Consider the following 19,600-nt stretch of genomic DNA (forward strand, 5'->3'; position numbering starts at 1 on the left):
CCTGACACAATTCAGACTTAAACCTCAGGATGTGATCCAGACTCAGATCCAGGGACTTTTTAAATAACATTTCACTGTTATCCATTAGTGGAGGTGATCGTTTTACATTTGAAGGGGTTGTGTGAGCAGATGGGAGAGGAGACCTTGGCCAGTCAGTGGGTGAGAAATCCATCTTCTTTCCCAGTGACACCTCATGATGGACTGACCACGCAAGAGATACCATCTCCACCGTGATGTAGTTTCCTTGTCCAATGCGTTTTAATACACAGAGGGGGACAAATTAAAGTACAGACCATCATAAAGTGTCTCCGTCAGGTGTTGGGCCACCATGTACCACCAGAACAGCTTCACTGCTCCTTGGTACTGATTCTCCACGTGTCTGGACTCTACTGGAGAGATGATTCTTCAAACAGTTTACGTTTGGAAGAATCATTACATTTGACCTATTCATCTGGTGTTTGGATGATGATGTAGCTAGAAAGCAAATTATAAGCTTGTACTTCGAATATTGTAAAATTTTATTTGACCTTGTTTTAAATCCAACTTCATGTACAAACATTTTGCTCTTTCCATTCACAAAGTCCAAGTTAAAACAAATCAAGATGAAGAATAAATAATGCTACAATAGTGCAGTGACTCAGTGAGCCATTTTTTTTTTTTTTAAAACTCATCAATGAACTCTACATGTTTAAAAGATCACTGATCATTTTCCTCAGGTAGAAACGAGGTGATGCTGCTTTGAGTCTCTATGCTTTACATCTCAAACCTTCAGCTGTTAACTGGAGCTCCTTGTATGTTCACACTGGGGCCTGATCAAACAGAAGTGGAGTGGCAGTCACCTTCCACAGCTCCTGCACAAAAATGATAATAAACTTTATTAGAGCTGGATTCAGGTTTTAGACCAAAATAAAGCTTTGTTTAAAGTTAAGCAATAAACATTATCCCCAGTACGATGTAATGATGTGTGTGTGTGTGTATGTTTCACTTACTAGTTGCTCTATGCGTTCATACACAAGAAACTGTGTGAAGTTAGTAGGGAGCTGCTCCACTCTGAAGCTGCAGCGTCCATCCACCAGGTCCTGGAGCTGGGACAGACAGCGGCTGAAATGGTTGTAAGCCTCGCAGCAGACATCCATGTGTCGCAGGGTGAAGTTCATCCTTGTATAGTGAGACAACAAAGCACAGCAGGAGACACTGTGATTTCTGCTGCAGCTGGACAATCACCTTACATGAACAGCTGTAGTTGCTTTGACAAAAGATGAAGAGCAGATGTCTTCTTACCTTTTCTCCATGGAGATGAAGATGGTGCAGGCGTGAGTAAAGCTACTGCAGAGTCGGTACAGTGTTCGGAACAGGCCGTCCGTCAGGTCGTCGTCGTAGCAAACTGGTGACGCAAAAATAAAATCTTAGTATTTCTCCAGCTGGTTTGTCAAGTCAGTGATCGAGACTGATTCGTTTCATGTCTCAGAACTGTTGGCTGTAGTTTTAATTTGAAGGAATGGCTTTTCAACGTACAGTTATGGCCTAATGTCAGAGCATGGACTTCACTTCTCACCCATGATGCCTGCTTATTATCATATGCCTTATTTCCCCTCTGTCTGTCAGAAGTGCAGAGAGACAGAGGGACCTCTGCGGGCTTCAGTTGAATCAAAGTGTCACTTCACTTTGAAGCCTTCGTTTCACATTGTCATGGTTCTGTTTCAGCTTGACAGAGCGTGGCGTACTGGAGAGGAGCTGTGTGATGAGTCTTTATCTCCATCAGCTCAGTAACCTACCGTCAGCAGCGATGATGAAGCTAGTGTTGTTGTACATATCCGCTACTTCCTCCTCCGTCCAGCTAAATTCCACATCAGCATCTACGGAGATTAAACAAATGACAAAAGACGGACATTTTCTATGGTCAGGAGGTGGAGGAGGACGTTCAACGTCCCTCACTGAGCATTAGATTACTCCAGGCTGTGGCTGTTGACTTATACGGTTGTGAAGTGCTGCGGCTCAGCTTGGTTAGATTAAGTTACTGACAAATATCAGAGGCGAACATGACCTTCTCCCCAGTGTGCACATGTAGTTCACCTCACATAACACTCCTCATTGACACAGGGCTTAGAAAAGCTAAATGGTAAATGCCACATAGAATATAAAACAAGTATCTACAGCCCCACATTTCAGTTCCTCTCTTACTGCACATCTTCTGCTGCTACAGTAGGGTACTAAAGTCTGAGACCAGTTTAAATACTGGTCTCAGGACATTTTATGTTTTAAGGGACTCATTGTTGTAATGCTCTGCCCAGTTTTGACCAGTATTGACCCAGTATTTGCTTGAGTAAGTGTTGAGTTGAAAGTGCACATTTGCACTGCACCATTTTATTAGCAAATGACTGGATGTTATTGTGGCTCTAGCTTTTAAATTGTAGGTAAATGTTGTGTGTGTGTGTTACCTGTACAAAGATCATGCTGGAGCCAGTCCAACTGTCTCACCCTCACCTCACCACCTGCTGGTCAGAAGAGACATTATTAATGTAACTATGTAAGATTTTTCTGCTTCATGAGATCATTCTTTTTTTTAATAAAAGAGAACTAAATACATAAAATAAAAGGGACTTTTATTTCCAGGGACTGGAAGTAAGTGAGGAGGAAATGAGGACAACAATTGGACATTTTCTCACCTGCAGGCTCCGCCATGTGTCTGTTTAATGTGACATTCCTCTTGCACATGCTCAGAAGGTCTTCTCCCACATCTGTAAAAACAAAGTTAGGTCTTTGAGCAACGGAAACAAAGGCCAGTCAGGGTCAAGGGGGGGGGGGTATGTGTGCCAGGGAAAAAGCTAGAGACATCCTTTAATGTAGAGTAGCAGAGGCACAGTGGGTTTGCGTTTGTTCCTGCTGTCTATATTCTGTCAGGTTGTGGGCAGAGGTCTGGCAGTGTGGGTATGTTGGGCTCCATGCTGGTTATCTGGTCCAACCAGGTGCTGTCACAGCTCACTGAGAGGGAACACAGGCCTGGATGGATGAACACATGGACCAGAATGAGGGAGGAAAACATCCCTCATTCTGAAAGTGTCTCTAAGTGAGTAGTGCTCATTTATTCTGATAACTTAGTTTACACGCTCTGCTCGGTGAACAGCTGATCAAAGGCACACGCTTAGCGCTCAGGCTTCTGCAAAGCTGATTACATCTTCTGTACGTTTGAGTTTCTTAATCAAACAAGTGAGATTTTGAGCAGGATATCAGCTGGATGACATTATACCTGTGCAGTACACCGTTTTGGCTAAGGTGGCCATGATGATGCTTGTTAAACCCGTCCCCGCTCCCAGCTCCAGGACTGTGGCTCCTCTGAACATGACGGGCTCAGACAGGATGAAGTCAGCCAAGAGGAAAGCCCCTCGCCACACCTAGTGATGCAGGTAAAAAAAAAAACAAAAAAAAAAAAAAAACAGACAATCATCCTTTAAACGCCTTCTCAAGATCAACCACCACTTACACAAACACTTTCATGGCACCAGACATTTTCAGACAGAGTACATTTTACTGACCTGTTTGCCGACATCCTCCAGAGGTGTGGCCATAGTGTGCTCTGCAGAGAGATTGGATTCATATACTGTATTAAACACACAGGCTATGTATGAAATCACCAGGTCAGGGTTAGAAAGAGCAGGGACTGTAGCTGTAGGCTGGACTACAACTGCAGCACAGCAAGTGATTGTTAGCAAAAAAAAAAAAAAATTAAACACTTCCTGTTTTGACTGCAACCACACAACTTGCGTTCATGTAACGTTTTTTTAAATATGCCATGTACAATGTGTGAGTTACTGGCCAAAATGACCTTATCTTGACTTTAGCACCACCTGCTGGTGGACGTATGTATGGTGTATGCTGTGGTGAAACGGTTTCCAACAGAAGAATAAAAATAAAATAATAAGAATGATAATAATAAGAACAGTACAAATCAGACAAAAACACACATAATGATGTGAAAGTTCTGGAAAAAAAAAACTTCACACACCATTCTGCTGGTTTTGGGAGTAGGTGTTTATGATAGCTGTGGGTTCACCACTTCATCTGAAACGTCTGATATCTATCATTTAGAGCAACAGCAAGTGAATGGATTAGAATTATTGCTGGAGTGAAGGGTGACAGCCAACATGATGAAATCTAGGTTCTTACCAATCCTTATAATGTCTTTGAAGCACTCATCGGGCTCTTCATCCGCATTCTCCTCCTCCTCTTGTTCCAGCACAGGGTTGGACTGTTTGAGAATGATGGGACAGACCAAGTCTCGGCTGCTCGCCTCTGCAGGGTTTCTCCTCGGTCTGGGGGGAATCAAAGAATAGTATGACGTGCATCTATGACAGGCAGCAGCATATCAAAGAAAGCTGGAACTAACATGTTCCCAAGCATGACTTCTGAGTAAATGTGTCAAACGTTTGACTTTGTATTAACTGTTGACAGAACAAGACTTTCCATACCGACGTGTGATGTCAAGGTCTCCGTCCTCATCCAAGCGTCGTTCCACGTTTCCATCCCCGCCTTCCTCTGCGGCTTCTTCTTTGGTGGCATTTGTGTCTTTTCCCTGGTCTTCCCTTCGCCCGTCGTATTTCTCCTCCTCCTCTAAATTCCCTGGGTCGTTGTTGTCATGCCTTTCGACATCTGACAAGATCTTGAATTTGGAGATGAAGACTGGATGGATGAAAAACAACAAAGTTACCAAGTCAGGGACTTTAATCAATCATCAAGAAAAATGAAAAAAATAAAACTTTAAAAATGTCCTGTTCGAATTTCCCCATGGGGATTAATAAAGTATCTCTATCTATCTATCTATTCAAGGTGCTTTTCTATCTGTTTGAATTTTTTGGATGCTGATTTTTTTTAGTGGAACTGTACATAATAATATTTAAATATTTTATTCTCTAGTCCAAATAATACCAGACCAATTCATAAAATCTCATTTGTTACTTAAGTCAATTTAAGATGTATGAATATTTTCGACAGATTAAAAGGGAAACACAGCCGATTGCACTGCACATTAGATCATATCCGTCTATTATTTTATATGTAATTTTCCATCACTGACAATTTTTGATATAACCAGAAAAACAAAATATTGATGATGATTAAATTAAGGCCAGTCCTATAAACGCAGATGTCTGTCGCTAATTTACTGACTGACTGACTGAATGATGAAGTTGCACCACTGGTCAGACGGCCAAGCGTTGGGAGTTTCCAGAAGGATTGAGCAGTGTGTGGTGAAGTGACACGTCTAATACATACCAGGCTGTCCAACATGGTTGAGGCGTGTCATGAGGTGGCGTGCGTTAGGCAGGAACATGTGAATGTCTGACAACACGGTATCGTGATGGAAGGTGATCTGGTCCATGGCTGCTCGTTCATGGTCTCAGAATAAGCAGAGCACCCCGGTTACCTGCTTTCCCAGGTACCTGAGGAGACTGGGCACACACACACACACCCCGTTTTTTTTTTTTCAGACTTGAAGTCCTCATCTGACTGTATTCAAAATTTACTGTTTAAGCACAACAGGCTGAGCCTTGTACTCCAAGCCAACAGATCTGAAGTCCTGTTAGATTAGTAAACAGTGGAGTTCGTTTGTCTGCAGGGGAGACTTGTATGATTTTATTTGCAGAAAACGCAAATAACTACTATTTCAATGAAGATTATATGAGGCCAGGATCCAAGGATAAATGACTGTACCTGCCCCTATGTTATTGATCCAACATCTAAACCAATCAACTCTTAGAAATGTTTAACTTAATCTTTCATCATGTTCCAACCTCTGGAGTAGAACAGCACCTAGACTCTGAATAATAAATATAAAATAAAAAATAAAAATAACTCCCATGTTTTATTTCATTTTTATTTATTAATCTGTTTATGTTTATAAGTTGCAATTAAATAACTGTGGTATGGACATGATATTCTTTTTATGTTTTTCATTTTACTGGGTTATTATTTTACGTTATGACTGAATGTGAATCTGCATGACACATAAATCCTTATTTCACTAACTGAACGGTGACTTTATCTGAAAAAAGAAAAAAAAAGAAAAAGAAAAACCAAAGTCTGCTTCAGTCTGCGCCCTGTGTGGACTCTATGGGGTCCGCGCAGCAGGTTCGCTCGTGGGCTCGGACAGCCCTCAGCACTCACGGGCTTCCCGAGAACGCGCCCGTTAAATCAGCGAGTCAGCAGGTTCGGTGAAGTCCGGGCATTTGGATTCAGCCACAGCTTCGTCCTCAGGATAAAAAAAAAAAAAAACATTTACTGTGCAACTTCACCAGGTTTCTGTGCTGCACTGTTCAACAAACACGTCGAAAGTAGATTCAACGCTGAACCTTTAACTTTCCCGTTACGCCCCTAAAAGACAAAAGTTCCGAAGGTGCCCGGAGCGCTACGAATGAGCTGTTAGCTGTTAGCTCCGACCTTGTCTCAGACCAGTTTAAACCCTGAACACCGCAGCCAGGACAGGTTTTCACAAATAACCAACCTGACTTACCGTTTCGGTGACAACTGCACCAAACACGCCCCAAAGGCCACCTGCCACTGCTCACTTAAGCTTCAACTAGTGCACCCTCATAACTCGTCCGGGCTGCAAAGGTTTAGGTACGGCTTCAGTTCCGCTAGGAACAAATACGGTGGGTCCGTCCCCAGGTTGTGTGGCGTATTTCCGGCTATATTAAACAACAACAAACAACAACAAACAAAACAAAACATAAAAACACTGCACCAGAACAAGATATAATACAGTCAAGTGGGGAAAAAACATGGAGCAAGTTAAAACAAACAAACAAACAAACAAAAAAAAAAAAAAAAAAAAAAAAAAAAAAAAAAAAAAAAAACAGACACAAAAGAGACATAAAACACAGAACATGGGATCTGGTATAGGATCTGAGTGTGTAATAAAAACAGGTACAAATGTTCAATAGAACAGATTTACTATAGGAAAGCCTTCCTGTTAGAGTAAGTTTTGTGTATTGATTTAAAAGAGCATTCTAAGTTTGCTAAACAAAGTTGCTCAGGTAGGGAGTTCCACATCAGCAGGGCTCTGATAGAAGAGGCACAGTGTCCTTAGGTAAGTAGACATGCTGTGAGAACAGTACGAAGGATTACACCTGAGAAATCTTATCACTACTACTCAGCAGAACATAAAGCATAATAGTTGACATTAACATTATGCCTACTGACTCAGTTTACTCTGGGTTTTCCCTCCCAACAGAAAGAAATTGGAAACAACAATTTTTTGAGGGCCCCTGCTGAACTACCTTTTTTATCTAAAGCTCTGTATTGTGATTGTATTAGTTAGTAACTGTTAATTCGTTTTTGGTTGGTTTGGTGGTTGATGACCACAAATTTATTGAGGAATTCCTATTCTGTAATCACAATCCTGAGGCCCATCTTAAACTCCAGTTTAAGATGGGTGAATGAGACAAATGACAGTGAATGAAAACAAGACCAAACACATTTCACTGCTCCTTATATACAGCACCAGGGAGAATTTTTAATGAGGAACTCCTGTTTCTCAAGTAAGGATGAATCTGACAAACGAGTGAGTCTCAGTGATCCGCCAAGACTGTGTCCTCTGATGATTCTCTCACATCCTGGACGTGAACTCTGCTCTCCTGACCAGGGATCTGCTCACCTCGGATACAGAGCGACAACCTACACACAGACACAGACAGAGACAGACAGAGACAGACAGACAGAGAGACAGAGAGACAGACAGACAGACAGACAGACACACACACACACACACACACACACACACACACACACACACACACACACACACACACACACACATGGGTAGACACACAAATACACACATGTATGCACATAAGGATTGGGCTGAGAAAATGGTTGACAGGTGGGTATTTCCACAATGTAGACACCCTGTGTTTATGTGTGTGAGTGTGTGTGTTACCTGACAGTGCCATAGCCAGGCGCAGCTCCTCTTTTAGAAGTCCCAGGAGTTCAATAACTCCTTGTTCCCCCTGGACGGACGGACAGACACACACACACACACACACACACACACACACACACACACGGACAGGAACAGCATTAATAAGTGAATAATTCTAATTGTCAGGTTCATAGCTAATAATAATCTCTGTGTGCCTGTCATTCAGGGTCTGCATGACACTCCCTCACCGACCAGTTCCAGGTTTGCATTCTCTCCAGGTACATCCCTGGATCTTTAGGTTACCCTACCTGCCAAATCCCACTTTGTTGTGTCATCAGAATGACTGGACTCTCAGACCCCCCCCCCCCCCCCCACACCGATTGGGGCTGTATGAGAGACTGTAGATGAGTGTGGTGCTTCACCTGACAGGCCAGGCTCCACAGCACTGGTCGACCGATGAAGACAGCCTTGGCTCCCAGAGCTAAAGCCTTCAGGACGTCTGTCCCTCGCCTGACTCCTCCGTCCATGTAGACATCACAGCGACCCTGCACTGCCCTCACCACCTCCTCTAACGCATCCAGCTAAGCACACAAAACAAACACACACACACAGTTTACTGTAAGTTTATATTGTCACATAATGGTTTATTCCCAGATGTATCAGAGGCAGAGACTTAAGGTTTGTGAACCCAGGGTGAAAAAAGTGTGTATCAACTCCTGGGAGGTTCCGACAGGTTCAAGCTCAGCTGAGCAGGTCTGTGGATGTGTCTGTGGATCAGCAGCTCACTGACGAAACTGTCAGGGCCACGGATTGGTCATTGAAGTCAGAGAGTGTTTAAGGTGCACTGGCACATTGCTGATACTGCTGTTTTCATGGGGTTTTTTTTTGACAATAAGAGAAATATAGAATAACACCACACAGGTCCTTTAAAGAGTCAGTCCACAGTGCAGCCACAAAACACACACACACACACACACACTCCTACACACCTACACACACTGACCGTGGCAGGAACCCCATCCAGTTGTCGAGCTCCGTGATTGGACACGAGGATGCCGCTGACACCATAATTCAGAGCCTGGACAGCATCCTCACCTGACCACACACACACACACACACACACACACACATACACAGCTCAGTCAGGGACACGAGGTCAAAAACAAGCTGTCGATAGTGATTTAGATTGTAAGATCTTCAGAGATGATTTAAGTATTAGAAAATCCTCAAGTTACATTTTTTGGTTCCTTTTATGTCGACTCGCTTCAGGTTCAGGACTGAGACAGCGTGGACTATGAGTGAGGCCCCACACGGGCCCCTTCTCAAATATGTTTGTTAATAATCGGAAAACCAGCACCTACATAAGACTGAACACTGACTTCACCTTTACTGTACTGTGCGAGGGGCGATTGATCATGTTCTGGTCTAAGGTTATGGCCTTGTGTTCGAGTCTTCTCCATACATCTACAACACTTAGTCCAGCAGTCATGGATCATTCTGATCCCTTCTTTGTAGAAATTGTGTGTGTGTGTGTGTGTGTGTGTGTACCATTGAGTACTCCCTTCACAATCACAGGCAGGTGTGTGTGTTTCTTCAGCCAGGCGATGTCGTCCCAGCAGAGAGACGGGTCGATGGCTTTTGCAACATAAACAGCCAAACCACTGTCGTTGCCATAGTTTCCCTCAGAGAAAGCCAGGGAGGCTGTTGAGAAGTTAGACATACTGGGGACACACATCACACACACACACACACACACACACACACACACACACACACACACACATAAACACATACGCACACAGATGAAGAGTTAGACGGGAAAGCTGGATCTGAAAATGAACATTTTCTTCTGCTGTTGCTGTTGTGTTTGGTTCCTACCTCAGGTGGGAGGGCAATTTAAAGCGGTTGCGCATGTCGTCCCATCTCCTCCCCAGGTAGGGCGTATCCACGGTTACAAAGATAGCCTTATAGCCCGCCTCCTCCGCACGGCGCACCAATGACAGTGTGAGCTCTCGGTCTTTGTAGATGTAAAGCTGCAGCCAACGGACACCCCCATCACCCGCTGAGGCTGTCATTGCTGACATCACTTCCTCTATAGTGGAGGTGGCCCAGGAGCTCAGCATCATCCCTGTTCCCATTGCTCGGCATGCTGGGTAGAGACATGTTAATGGTCTTTTGCAGAATGGTTTCAAAGAGAGCTACAGATGGTTTATGGACAGATTCTGTCCAGAACTTTGTCCAAGGTCCTCAAGGATCTAGATCACTCAGAAAATTTTCTGACTTACTGTGTAAGTCAGAAAATCTGACTTACACAGTTAATTCTGATCAAATACTTGACAAAGAAATGTTTTTTTTCTCCTCCTTTGTTGCTGTCAAGTCAAATATTCCTGCAATCAATGTGATCCAAAGAATTACAGTGAATCAGAGACGCTGCACAAGGCTTTTATTTTCCTAAACCTCAGGAATAAACAGTCATTCCAGTCATGCAATACGAAATAAATGTGTAAAGTTTCACTATTCATTCATGTGTGTGTGTGTGTGTACCTCTTGCTGTAGCTGTCTCTCCCTCAGGATGAGCCATCCTCTGCATTGCTGTGGCTGCGACACAGACAGGCATACTGAGCCTCTCGCCCAGCACAGAGACAGACAGGTCCACTGTGGACACATCCCTCAACACCCGGGGGACAATATACCACCTACACAGGCACACACACATACACACACATGCATGTAAATCAAAGTGTAAATGTACATCAAGCCTACTGATGTGAAAGCACCATAAACTGCTCTCAGTTTTTCGGTTTGATTTCTGAAATAGAAACAGATCAGAATCTTCTTCATGACTAAACTTCTTGTGTATTGAAACGTTTCTGAATCCTCAAACTTTCTAATTATGTGAAAATATCTTGAATGTTTTCCCTCTCATGTTCCCCTTACAATAACACTCTGACTGCGTAGGTTCGCGTAGCGTAGTTCTACATCTGCAGTGACACTGTGGAACACCCTGGACCCTGTGCCAGTGAAGAGGGTAAGATCAGCGGTGCAGTCACTCAGCTCCACGGCACGGAAAAACATCAGGTCACTGATTGACCACTGATCACACTGGCCTTGTCCAGTGTTAGTGACAATCACACTGTCCCTCGTCACAGGAGACGTGATGTGGATCAGATGACCAAGATTGATATGTTTGAGGAGTGCAGCCAAGTTCCACAGATAAAAGCGGATGAAGTAAGATTTAATCAAGCGTTTCATCTCAATGTGTCCTCACAGAGATGAAAAAACACACACACACACACAAGCACTGACATCGCTGTCCCATGATAAGCAGAGCTGCTGTAATCATTAACCTGCTTGCGAGCAGAAGAGCTACAGAAAAACAGGAAGAACACGTTCCAAAATGATTTGTGAAAATTGTTTTTTTAGCGTGCATGCGTGATTTATGCATATTGTATTCAAATGTAGGAAACTGCATGAAGTTACACATATATTGATACAAAAACACAACAATAAGGAAGCAGTGTGCGTGAGTGTGACTGCCGCTCACAGCAATAAATAAAAAAAAAAAAAAGAGAGAATGGTGACTTTTCACATTTCAATGTAAAACTCCTGTGTATCCGGCTGTGATTGGTGCTCAGAACTTTGCAGATGACACAGTGAATAGCTGCATTACCACAGGAACCTGTTGTGTGTCTGCTGTTTGCAGCTTCTCAATACGTGTGTGTGTGTGTGTGTGTGTGTTGTACCTCCTGAAGGCAGCGACATTGTCAGCCAGTGTGTTCTGCTCGTCAGCTCCTGAGCGGTAGTAGTCATACACAGCTTTAGGAAGAACTTTCCTGGCTTCGTCCTCGAAGTCGGACACACACACTCGCTGCCCCGACATCCCTGTCCACTCAAACAGCAGAACACTGAGGCGGCTCACCGTCTGTCACCCTGACACACACACACACACACAGTGCAGGGGCCAGCCTCTGTAATCATTAACCTGCCGGAGGCTTCATCAGCCACAGGATTCTTATTTTTAATCACGACTTCTCTGGGGTGGGTGGGGTTTCAGAAGCGGGAACAAACCAGAGCATCACAGGCACCCAGGCTGTGACTCTGACCCGCCTGCATCTTCATATCCTCTGCATGTTTACACTATTTGTAGATTATAACATAGCGCTGACTGCATTTGAACTTTGACCCCTCATGTTAAAGTGGGTGTTCACAAAATGTCTGACTCAAGACGATAACTGACATAAGATTCTATCTCATTTTTACCCTGACAAGGTTCGTCAGTCCAGCACTTGGTGGTGTACAGCTGCAGTTTTGTGTTTGACTTTTTTTTTTTACTTTATTCTGGTGAAAGAGATGTTGCTGCATTTGAAATGAGGGCAAACTTTATCTTTAGTGAACCTTTGAAAGCTGAAAGTTTTCAGCCCCCTCCTCCTCACGAAGCGGTAAACTCTTTACCTTCACTGAAACATTATCAGGAAGCTTGTACATGTCACGAGGTTGATCAGAAGAATCTCATCATGAAATACAACTCCACGCTTCTCAGTTCCATGTTTATTTGGCATCTAACAAAATCCAATAAAAGTTTTTAAGAATTAACATTTTTGCACCATCACCAAAAAAAAAAACAGAAGTTCTCCCACTAAAAACGTAAAACTAGAAAGTCAAGGTTAATAAAATGCAAGCGTTAGGGCTGGGGAGGGAATACACAGAAGGTCAGCGACAGCTTCTGACAGGCAGCTCAAAAAACAGAAGAAGTTTACTCCTACAGTTGTGTCTAAAGAAGGACTGAACACACTTTACAAAGCACAACAGACTAAAGATGCACACTGAAGAAAAAAAAGAGTCAGGCAGAGGTTCTCCCTCGTCCGAGTGGCTTCACCTTTCACGCGTCTTCCCTTCACAAAACTCACAAATGAGCCGTCCGAAAACGATTTGACACGACAGGACGTTTCACTTTCCACAAGAGCACACAAAGAGCCCTCCTCAGAAAACAACTCCACTTCATCTTTTTTTTTTTTTTACGCGGTGAGGTGTGACGCCACTTCAGAGACGTGCCAAAGTCTTGACTTGTTTATCAATATCAAAGTACAGTTTGACTTATTGATTTCAACTTTAATTTCTTCTCTTGATTCGGGTGGGTGTGTCCGTGTAAGCCTTAAGAATGCTGCTCAACCTGTGTTTCCATCATTCTCGCTCACCCGTGTCACCCGCTGGCCAATCAGAATCACAATGCTGTTTGAGGAAAAGATTGGAGAAAAAACAAAAACAAAAACAAACAAACAAACAAAGTGTGGCCGTTTAAATGCCCCCCCCATATGAGCTTTAGCCCCCGGGTGAAGTCCCACTCACAGCGTGTCAGCTGTGTGCTTCAGAGGGGAAACCGCTCACTTCCTGCTTCATCCTGCCCTCAGCTGGAGTTTGATAGGCTCAACAGGATGCAGTGATGTTTATGGGTACAACTTGATAGTGAGCTATGCAGGTGAGGGGGGAAGGTATCTCCAAGTTGAGGGTGAGGAGGCCTTCGCCCTCCTTCCCCCCTCCCCCCATTCGGCGCCGCTTTGCTCGGTCAAACCCCAGAAAGGAAGGCGGGGCCGCAGACCCACTAAGCATTGTGTTAGCCCCGATCGCCGATGGTTGGGGGAGTGTGGTTGCAGCGGTGCTACGAGGTCGCTGCCCCAGTTTGGGTACCCAGGAGTTTGGGAGGGCAGACTAAGCGTCCGCTTCCCGTTTCCTCCCCCCAGGTGTGGCCCGGTGCTGCTGTTCCGACGCCCCAGACCCGCTGGACTCTGGTGGATCTCCAAGCCTTTTCCGCTGGACCAAAGACATGAAGCAGCATAGCGTTCACACCCAGGCAGTCCAGCCCTCATACAGCTGCGCCAGGTTGTCCATGTTGGTGGCCTCCTTGATGACAAAGTCCACCTGCAAACCAAAACAGCAGCACAGCAGCTCAGGACACATGTTTTATACGATGATGGTTACATTCATAAAACATAAAAAAACTGATAAGGATTAAATACACCATGTGCGCCTGCAGTGTTACCTGCTCTGTGGCGCTCATCCTCCTGTTGGGATCGATGTCTCTGCCCTCCAGCTTGGCCTTCACTCTCTTCCACACGCTGACTGCGTACGAGTTCCTCTCCTGGACGGCTGCAAACGCAGAAAGCAGCGGGTTCAGAGCAGTGCGGGGAGACTTCACCACAGTCACTGTTACTCACTCACTCACTCTTCGTAATGCATTAATGCTAGCTTAGCAGGAATGAACAGTGAGCAGTCTCTGCAAAGACAGTAAAGGAGAGTACCTCGTCCTGTTTTGGGGTCTCGTACAGCCCTCTTGGGGCTTGGGTTGAGGCCTTTGCTGTTCATCAGCAGAGTGCTGGGCGGGGTGTCGGTGGGGGTTCCGAGGTTACGTGGCAGACCCTTGCGTGCATTCTGGGACATTGAGTCCGGCTGGGTCTTCACCCCGCTGCACCTAACAGCTGGATTTAAAGTTAACAGATCCACTTTGATTAGTATCAGATAGATGTGAAGTGAATGTGATCAGTGCATTTTTAATGTATGGCTTGTACACTTGTGTGTGGTGTGTATTCCTCTATGTTCGTACCTGCTGCAAAACTCGCCTGGGCCGCAGACACAGGACTGGCACATTCGCTGTCTCTGTCCGTCACCAGTGGGGAGGCGAAGCCCACCAGGCCATTATACACACTGCAGTGATGCACACAGAGAGGATTAATACAGGATTTATACAGGGACATGAGAAATGTGTGTGAGAGTGTATGTGTGTGCGTGTGAGTGTGGGAGTACCTCTGGCTCTGGGTGTGCAGTTCTTTCAGGGTAGCAGGAATCTCCTCCAGCAGTTCGAGCTGCTCCTGGTTGCGAGGCTGCCCGCTGGCCTGGACCACGGTGAATAAGACGAGCTGGATGTTGTCCTGCCATGCTTTGTACTCCAACAGGAAGTGACGCACGCTGCCCTCATACGCCACCTCTTCACCGTCGGCCAACGCCGCCTCCTCATCCTGTGTGAGAGAATTACCACATAGGATGACTGCTAGGTTTGACGTTAGACAGAGAGTAAATATGTGAAGCAGCTGGGCCTTTAGTATACCTTAGCCATGGCTCTCAGCAGGTGCTTGACGTCTGCCAGTTGGCGGTTGTGGTTGGACAGAATGGTTTTAATGGAGTCGACCAGGAGCTGCAGCGTCTCTCCACAGGACTCCAGCTGCTGTTCCCGCTCCTCCTGAGTCCTCCGCTCAAGGTTCAGCTCCTCCTCCAACTGCCTCTGGGCACAGCTCAGCCAATCGGGACTGCCTATGGGCAGGTCCAGCAGTGGACTCTGTAGTGATTGACAAAGAGCTTGTCTTATTCACTGTGGTCCAGGCCAGGTCCAGGCCAGAGTCCTGTTAGCTAATGCTAACAGGACTCTGAGCATAACATACCAAAAGAGAACTCTAAGTGTTTTTGTATATACATGTGTTACAAAACTTGTAATGCAGTTGTCAAAGAGTAACACGTCATATTTCTGATAGGAGTATAGACTGTGTAGAGGACACAGGTCAAACCAACCAGTCTGTGAAGTAGTTGGAGCTCCAGTGGAGACACTGTGCTGCTAAACTGGGCAGCATAGGTACAGGTTTGCTGGCAGCGCTTCAGTAGCTCAAACAGAGCCGCATCCATGTTGAGAGCCTCAGGGGTCCGGGTCCGAAGGCCTTCGAAGTTCAAGATGGTAGAGCACAAGAAGGTGACCTGGAAAAAGATGGCAAGAAATCTTCTTTAACACCGGTGATCTATAAAGTGCTGCGGTTGGTAAGAAAGAGTCCAGCCAAGTTTTACAAACAGGCCCTTATTCGTGAACATGGCGGCCGTGTTACCTGGCTGGTGCGCTGGGTCTCTCTGGCTACCACGCCACGTCTCTCCCTGATGGTCATCTCAAAGTCTTGCAGGACGGGGGCCAGCGCTGGGTTGGCTCCACCAGCCCACTTCAGACGTTGCTCGATGCTAGCCTCCAGAGATGCCAGCTTCTCCTGAGGACACCGACAGTCAAGCAGCACAGGATATTAATGTCTGCGTGAATCTGTTTTTTCAGTCAATTGTATGGTAGCAAGTTACTTAGCCAAGGCAAGCCCAATCTCTACAGAACTTATTACAGCATTAAACCATTTTCCTGAACTGTCCAAAAACTCCATATGGTACGGTCCTGTGGATTAAACACAGCAAGGTGGAGGTGGTGTAACGCTGACCTGAATGGCAACAATGGCTCCCTCATCCTGACTCAGCTTGTACAGCTTCTTCTTCATGTTGCTGAGGATGACAGAGCGAGGAAGAATGCTGACGCTCAGAGGCTGATTATTGGGGCTCAGGACATCCTCGTGCTGCCACTGAAAAGCAGAGACACACACACACAGAAATCATGTGGTGTTATGCCTGAAAGATCCACTCTCCAGTCCATAATCATGAAGCATTCACACACACACTTTCTGTGTGTACCTGGAACATGGCGATGTGCAGCTGGCTCCTCTGCAGGCTGGCCTTGGTGGCCTCCAGGTTGGCGTCCAGCCTCCTCATTAGGTCCACTTTCTTCCAAGCTGTGTCGTAGGAGGAGGCCAGTACTGTGGCTCTGTTCAGCAGCAGCTGGGAGACTCGGCCGGACGCCAGGCTCTGCTCCACTGCCTTCTTACACAGCTCATCCAGAGACACCTTCAGAACCAGGACAGATGGTGGTTAAGGTACTGGTCAGTATCTAAGGTGGAGCTCCTCCACCACCACACACACACACACACAAACACATACACACTTGTCGTACCTTGCTCTCTGCACCAAAGTCTTTAGCCTCCACCTGGGTGACAACATCAAGACCGAGGGCAGACAGGGTGCTGCAGATGGACAGACCCAGAGCTTGGCTGGGCAGACCCATGAGCATCTGCCGAACAAACTCCGCTGTGAAGGCCTTGATGGGGCGGGTCATCTGCTCCTCACTCACCACTGCCACACCTGACCCCGTTGTACTGGGCCGCTGGTACAATGGCTTCCCCAGACCAACTGGCCCATTTGTAGGCAACAGGTCCTCCGCTGAGGGACAGGTACCTGGACACATGAGATTTATCACACACAGTAATAGTAACATACTGTTGTGGGCATATCTTCCACAGCTCTTGTATAAAGTTCAACTAAAAAAACTCTTATTTAAAAACTGACTGGTGATCAGCAGTCTCTTACCAGACAGAGTCTGAGCGAAGGAGGAACACAGTCGGAAGAAATCCCGGATGGTTTGGAGTCTCTTGACAAAGAAGAGCTCTTCCATCAGCTGCCGCTGACTCAGGCTGTCAAAGAAGTGGAGCTGTGTGGCCCGAGCCTCCCTCAGAACATCCACCTTCCTCCAGGCTGGCGGCACCTCCAGAGAACTCAGCTGAGGATAAGGAGAAGCAGAGGAAAAAAATGGAGTGAGAAAGTGCTGATTTTTGTGTGCTGAATAATCACTGAAAAGTATAAAGTTAAAGATGATAAAGGATTTTGTGACAAGGACATTGGCTTTAGTTTCAAGCATCTGTGTGGACTTCTGAGGGTCCCACAGGGGTTCCACCCTTCTGATTTTAAAATAGGAGAAGGGCTTACATAAAAATATAGACTGGATTCAAGAGGACGGAAAATACAAAAAAGTATCAGAGATCCAACACTTATTAACTAAAAGACCTTCCACAGGTTGGAACACACTGGTGCTACCTTCTCTGTGAGCTGGCCAAAGGCAGTCTCTAGCTGGGTGAACATGCCATCAAAGGCCACAAGCAACATTTGACCCGCAGACATCTTTGGTGTGTCCTGGCCCGGTCCATCCATGCTGCGTGGCTGGATCAGCTCAGAGTACTGTGCGCGCAGCATCCTGAGCACAAAAAAAAAAAAAAAAAAAAAAAAAAAAGTTTTTCATACATCAGACATGCTATGGATTTTAAAGCAGAAGTCCACTTTATTTCAGTCTGGCAAATGGAAGTATTACGGTTTCAAATTTTAAATCGTTAAAACTGCTCTTTGGAAAAACTCAAGGTATATACTGTTCAGGATCAACCAAAGTCACCAACGTCTCCCAGATATGATCGCGCTTCTGACGTTTTGGCATTTCGAAGAGTGCTGAGTGAAATTCAGTAGAAGATGGTAACCCTATCTGCAGAAAATGCATCTCCAGCCACTAGCTAACAGCAAATACACAGTGAGTTAACATTTAAGCTCAGTGCAAGATGTGGGGACTTTGGAATGGGACAGCATGTCATGGTTTGTCTGTCTAACTTGCTCAATAATGTGAAGTGAAGCTTTATACATGTTTTTTTTGGAAAGGTTTTCAATATAAAACTTGAAATGAAACCGTTTCATCTCTAATCTGACATCATATTCCCATAAGTACGGCTCTTGGGGCTCTTTGGCTCCTGGTAACTTTGCACTTACTACCTACATGGTGGAAAGTCAAGGAAAAGAGGAGTAAAGAGGAGGAGGAGGAGTTCATGACAAGCAGAATTCAATCCACTATCATAACAGCTACTAACCTGGTGATATGGAGGCAGTGGTTGTGCCCATCATGGTCCAATCCTGAGGAGGAGGCCTGCAGACTGTCTGCCAAGCCCTGCAGGCCGAGACCGTCGGAGCACTGCTCCACCAACTGCTCAAGCTCTGCCAACATGGACTCCAGGGTGGGCTCTCCTTTTATCATACAGCGCAGAGCCTCTGGAAAGATGATCTGACGGAAGTTGGTGTTCAGTTCCTGCAGTGAACAAGGAGACACATCAATGCCAGACATTCATTCATCCATTTCCAATGGAACACGCTGCCACATTTACATACCCACAAAAAACATTTCATAGAGTTGTAAAATGCTTCTCATTTCCATGCAGAGAAGAGGCTGCTTCCAGTTGTAACAGCTTGATTTCACAGTATTATGTGAGTGCACCGACCTGCAGGCAGGTGTACACAGCGTTAGCCAGGTACACAGCTTGGGTGGTAGCTGAAGGTGCCGGCAGCTCCAGGTCATGGGGCAGGAGTGGGCAGCGCTGTAGCAGTGTTGCCAGGGCACTGATGTTTCCAATCATACTACAAAGCTCCTCCAAAAACCACGCTCCATCCCGAGATGTCAGATCTACCAGCTGCTCTCCAGCACTGGCCGCTGCACCTTCCATCACCAGGTTTCGCCTAGAAAAAAGAATTAAACACAGTGACTTCCCTCTGTTCACCTGCAACTTTTATTGTTCAATATAGTAAACATAGACTGAAAGACGTGTTAAAACCTGCAGAGTGTGCAGAGGGCAGAGGTGATGATTCCAGCCAGGCTGAGGGAGCCCAGCTCTCCATTCTCCCGAAGGAAGACTGTAATGCAGTGTTCGATCTCCTGCAGCTGCTCCTCGCAGGCTGCAGCTGTTGTACCCTCAGCCTTTAGTCGCTCTGCTTGGTGCATCACACGCTCGTTGGTGTCAGCCACTTGGTGCTGCAAAGTCAACTCCACGCTGGACAGGAACTGGCAAGAGGCTGCGGGAGGCTGGGGGGCAAACAGCACCTCGTATCTGTAAAGGGGAAAACAAAGCTCAACTGTGGGCATGATAAGTTGTTACGAATGAAAATGTTAATCCTGATATAATCACAGTGTTGTCTGTGAATGATCCAAAGTATCCAGGACACCGTTTTTGGAAAGACACGTTTTTTTTTGGTAATTAGGGTGAA

General features: G+C 45.6%; 3 protein-coding genes across 7 annotated transcripts in view; all 3 read right to left on the bottom strand.

Annotated features, from left to right (window-relative positions):
* Positions 1 to 663: 663 nt before the first annotated feature.
* On the bottom strand, positions 664 to 6,593 carry mettl22 (methyltransferase like 22). Of its 5 annotated transcripts, none has more exons than XM_041062114.1 (13): positions 6,506 to 6,529; positions 6,160 to 6,244; positions 5,269 to 5,444; positions 4,467 to 4,677; positions 4,165 to 4,310; positions 3,534 to 3,574; positions 3,248 to 3,392; positions 2,667 to 2,738; positions 2,439 to 2,495; positions 1,776 to 1,856; positions 1,282 to 1,387; positions 990 to 1,158; positions 664 to 851 (listed from the first exon to the last, which is right to left on the bottom strand). In XM_041062114.1, exons 3-13 carry the CDS (start codon positions 5,372 to 5,374, stop codon positions 798 to 800), a joined length of 1,188 nt encoding a protein of 395 aa, XP_040918048.1. In that variant the 5' UTR covers positions 5,375 to 5,444; positions 6,160 to 6,244; positions 6,506 to 6,529; the 3' UTR covers positions 664 to 797. The 5 variants fall into 5 exon arrangements, with proteins under 5 accessions (XP_040918048.1, XP_040918051.1, XP_040918050.1 ...); XM_041062117.1 differs by having other exon boundaries at positions 2,439 to 2,492; positions 6,506 to 6,523; XM_041062116.1 differs by having other exon boundaries at positions 1,282 to 1,384; positions 6,506 to 6,522.
* A 943-nt stretch (positions 6,594 to 7,536) lies between these two features.
* hao1 (hydroxyacid oxidase (glycolate oxidase) 1) lies at positions 7,537 to 11,802 on the bottom strand. The gene is made up of 8 exons (XM_041062120.1): positions 11,656 to 11,802; positions 10,457 to 10,608; positions 9,791 to 10,061; positions 9,461 to 9,633; positions 8,916 to 9,007; positions 8,335 to 8,493; positions 7,931 to 8,000; positions 7,537 to 7,668 (listed from the first exon to the last, which is right to left on the bottom strand). Exons 1-8 carry the CDS (start codon positions 11,790 to 11,792, stop codon positions 7,601 to 7,603), a joined length of 1,122 nt encoding a protein of 373 aa, XP_040918054.1. The 5' UTR covers positions 11,793 to 11,802; the 3' UTR covers positions 7,537 to 7,600.
* A 1,060-nt stretch (positions 11,803 to 12,862) lies between these two features.
* smg1 (SMG1 nonsense mediated mRNA decay associated PI3K related kinase) overlaps positions 12,863 to 19,600 on the bottom strand; it is a 38,557-nt gene continuing 31,819 nt past the window's right edge. Inside the window, exons 49-64 of the mRNA XM_041062111.1 lie at positions 19,171 to 19,443; positions 18,841 to 19,075; positions 18,436 to 18,650; positions 17,624 to 17,780; positions 17,120 to 17,309; positions 16,707 to 16,987; positions 16,391 to 16,600; positions 16,144 to 16,281; positions 15,775 to 15,927; positions 15,470 to 15,649; positions 15,012 to 15,239; positions 14,711 to 14,922; positions 14,511 to 14,611; positions 14,209 to 14,385; positions 13,950 to 14,056; positions 12,863 to 13,828 (exon numbers count right to left, since the gene is read on the bottom strand). Coding sequence (XP_040918045.1) covers positions 13,751 to 13,828; positions 13,950 to 14,056; positions 14,209 to 14,385; positions 14,511 to 14,611; positions 14,711 to 14,922; positions 15,012 to 15,239; positions 15,470 to 15,649; positions 15,775 to 15,927; positions 16,144 to 16,281; positions 16,391 to 16,600; positions 16,707 to 16,987; positions 17,120 to 17,309; positions 17,624 to 17,780; positions 18,436 to 18,650; positions 18,841 to 19,075; positions 19,171 to 19,443 — 2,935 coding nt within the window. The 3' untranslated portion in view covers positions 12,863 to 13,750. The remainder of the gene's footprint in view (positions 13,829 to 13,949; positions 14,057 to 14,208; positions 14,386 to 14,510; positions 14,612 to 14,710; positions 14,923 to 15,011; positions 15,240 to 15,469; positions 15,650 to 15,774; positions 15,928 to 16,143; positions 16,282 to 16,390; positions 16,601 to 16,706; positions 16,988 to 17,119; positions 17,310 to 17,623; positions 17,781 to 18,435; positions 18,651 to 18,840; positions 19,076 to 19,170; positions 19,444 to 19,600) is intronic.

Source organism: Toxotes jaculatrix, chromosome 18, assembly GCF_017976425.1.
Source record: "Toxotes jaculatrix isolate fToxJac2 chromosome 18, fToxJac2.pri, whole genome shotgun sequence".
NCBI lineage: Eukaryota > Metazoa > Chordata > Actinopteri > Toxotidae > Toxotes > Toxotes jaculatrix.